Consider the following 2275-nt stretch of genomic DNA (forward strand, 5'->3'; position numbering starts at 1 on the left):
AGGACAGTAAAGGGAGTGCAAAATAAAACAGCCCCCCTGGCGTCTCTCAAATGTTCCTGACCAGAGTAGTGGTTACAATGAAGGCTTTCAGTTCAGTTAGGAGACATTTACTTAAACGTAATAAAGGCCTTTGCAATGGTTTCCTTCCAGACTCACAATTTCATCTCTTCCAGTCCTGGTTTCTCCTTTTTAACTCAACAGAACTACTGCCATGCCTAGCTTTTGTTGTTGTTTGTTCGTTTGTGTTTTATGGCCTAAGTCAGTGGTTCTCCTAAGGTTTGAAACAACTCCTTAATGGATTTTGTGAGTTGCAGGAGGATGTCTTTTAGTTTACTCCGGGAACGGTGGGTACTGCAGGCCTTAGTATACTGTGGGGTCAGGGTGCGAGCTGTTCCTCAGTGGTCAGGACAATCCTACAACATATTTTATCCTTGGACTTCTGAATGGGTCACTGGTCATTCATGTAATAAGTAAACAAACAAAACAACAAAACCTTGCATTATATTTGAAACCTAATTTAAGTTTGTTTCCACATCAAATTTTTTTATGCTGTTTTTATTTTCTAGGATACATCTACTATATAAAATGAGAAGATAATTTACTTTGCGTTTTTGGACTTTTTTTTGATGTGCTTTCAGAGAAGCACAACACTGATGACAACCTTGCCCATGGTATTTGAGTCACCAGCACAATATCAACACCCCATCGATTATATTGGGGTCATCTAAGAATAGGTGCAAACTTTTATTTTGTCTCCTAAGGTAGTTTTAGCCAAGAATTTATATATTGAAATACCTATTGTCTTATACAAATAGTTTTCCCTTTTTTATTTTATAGTTAAGATGTTGTATTGATTTATTTAAATATTGTATTAAAGTTGAATTTTCTTTCAGTAAAATTAAGAGAGTATTGCTTCCAAGAGAACTGATCACTAGCCGAAGCCCATTCTTTAATATTATTTATTTTTTTTAATTCTGTTAATATTATACCAGAAAGCTTTATAATCCTTTTATCTTACTGTGGAAATTTTCAAAACGTAGTCTGGCCCATGTCTGCACACTTATACATTATTTATTATTTATTGTTATAATAAACAATAATAAAACTTATATTTGAGTGTTTATTATAATGGAAACACCAGTGTTTTTAATTTGGTCTAATTTTGCCTAAAAGTGTTTTTCAGGTACATCTAATAACAAAGAGGCACCCTAAATTAACCTTCTAAACCTATTGCTATGCTCAGAATGATTATATTTACTCAACAATACTATGACCTCAACTCAAATTAGTTAATCTGAAATGAATAAAAAGGAAAATCAGAATGATGCAGCTGCTAACTCTAATTATAGAAGGAAAATACACCATGTTCCCTCTATCCCCTTCCTCTTTACATTTTCCCAGGATTTTTATAATCAATATCTGTACCTGCTTTTCTGCAGTCACTCCAGTTACCTGAGCCCCTGCTTTACATGAAAATGCCTTGAGAATAAGACTGTGATCTCCACTGTCAACTCTACCTGTTTGATTCAGCAACATGGAAAAAATTCTTAAATATTTAACCCAAATTAAAATGAACCAGTATATTTAGAGTTATATTTTTTTCAAATAAACCAAAAAAGGTACAATGTACACACAATAAATATGCTCATTTGAAACATTTTTTAAATGTAAATACTCATCTATCAAAGTGCCCAATATATAGTCTGTTTCTATAATCTCAAAAAGTTTTCTTTCTGATCTTTTGCAACAAATCCCCCAACCTCCATTCCCAGAAAAAGACAACTGCTGATCTAATTTTGTCACCATAGATTATAACTATTCTCATATTTCATGTAAAGACAGTAATAAAATAGTAATCTTTTGTGTCTGGCTTCTTCTACTTTGCAACATGTTTTGGAGGTATAGTCATATTGCTTATATCAGTAGTACACTCCTTTTCATCACTGATTAATATTCTATCTCATTCTAATAGTATCTATCATTCTACATCATATGGATGGATCACAATTTTTTAATACATTCAACTATTAAAGTACATTTGGGTTCTAGTTTGGGGCTATGAAGAATAAAATTGCTATGAGTATTTAAACACAGTGTTTACATGGACATGTTTATATTTCTCTATTCCTATCAATTCTTAGGAGTTTATATTATCAGGTATGTAATTAGCGCTATACAAAACTGTGGAACTGTTTTCCAATGTTGTCGTATCATTTTACATTCCTCCCACAGCAATGTATAGGAGTTCCAGATGCTCTATGGCTTTGTTAACATC

At 32.8% G+C, this 2275-nt stretch overlaps 1 protein-coding gene across 1 annotated transcript in view; it reads right to left on the bottom strand.

The window, feature by feature from the left end:
- Positions 1-164, bottom strand: part of LAMA2 (laminin, alpha 2) — a 613484-nt gene extending 613320 nt beyond the window's left edge. Inside the window, exon 1 of the mRNA XM_011951660.1 lies at positions 157-164. Within this exon, the coding sequence (XP_011807050.1) occupies positions 157-164 (8 nt within the window). The remainder of the gene's footprint in view (positions 1-156) is intronic.
- Positions 165-2275: the final 2111 nt, after the last annotated feature.

Source organism: Colobus angolensis, unplaced genomic scaffold, assembly GCF_000951035.1.
Source record: "Colobus angolensis palliatus isolate OR3802 unplaced genomic scaffold, Cang.pa_1.0 Scaffold322, whole genome shotgun sequence".
Classification (NCBI taxonomy): domain Eukaryota; kingdom Metazoa; phylum Chordata; class Mammalia; order Primates; family Cercopithecidae; genus Colobus; species Colobus angolensis.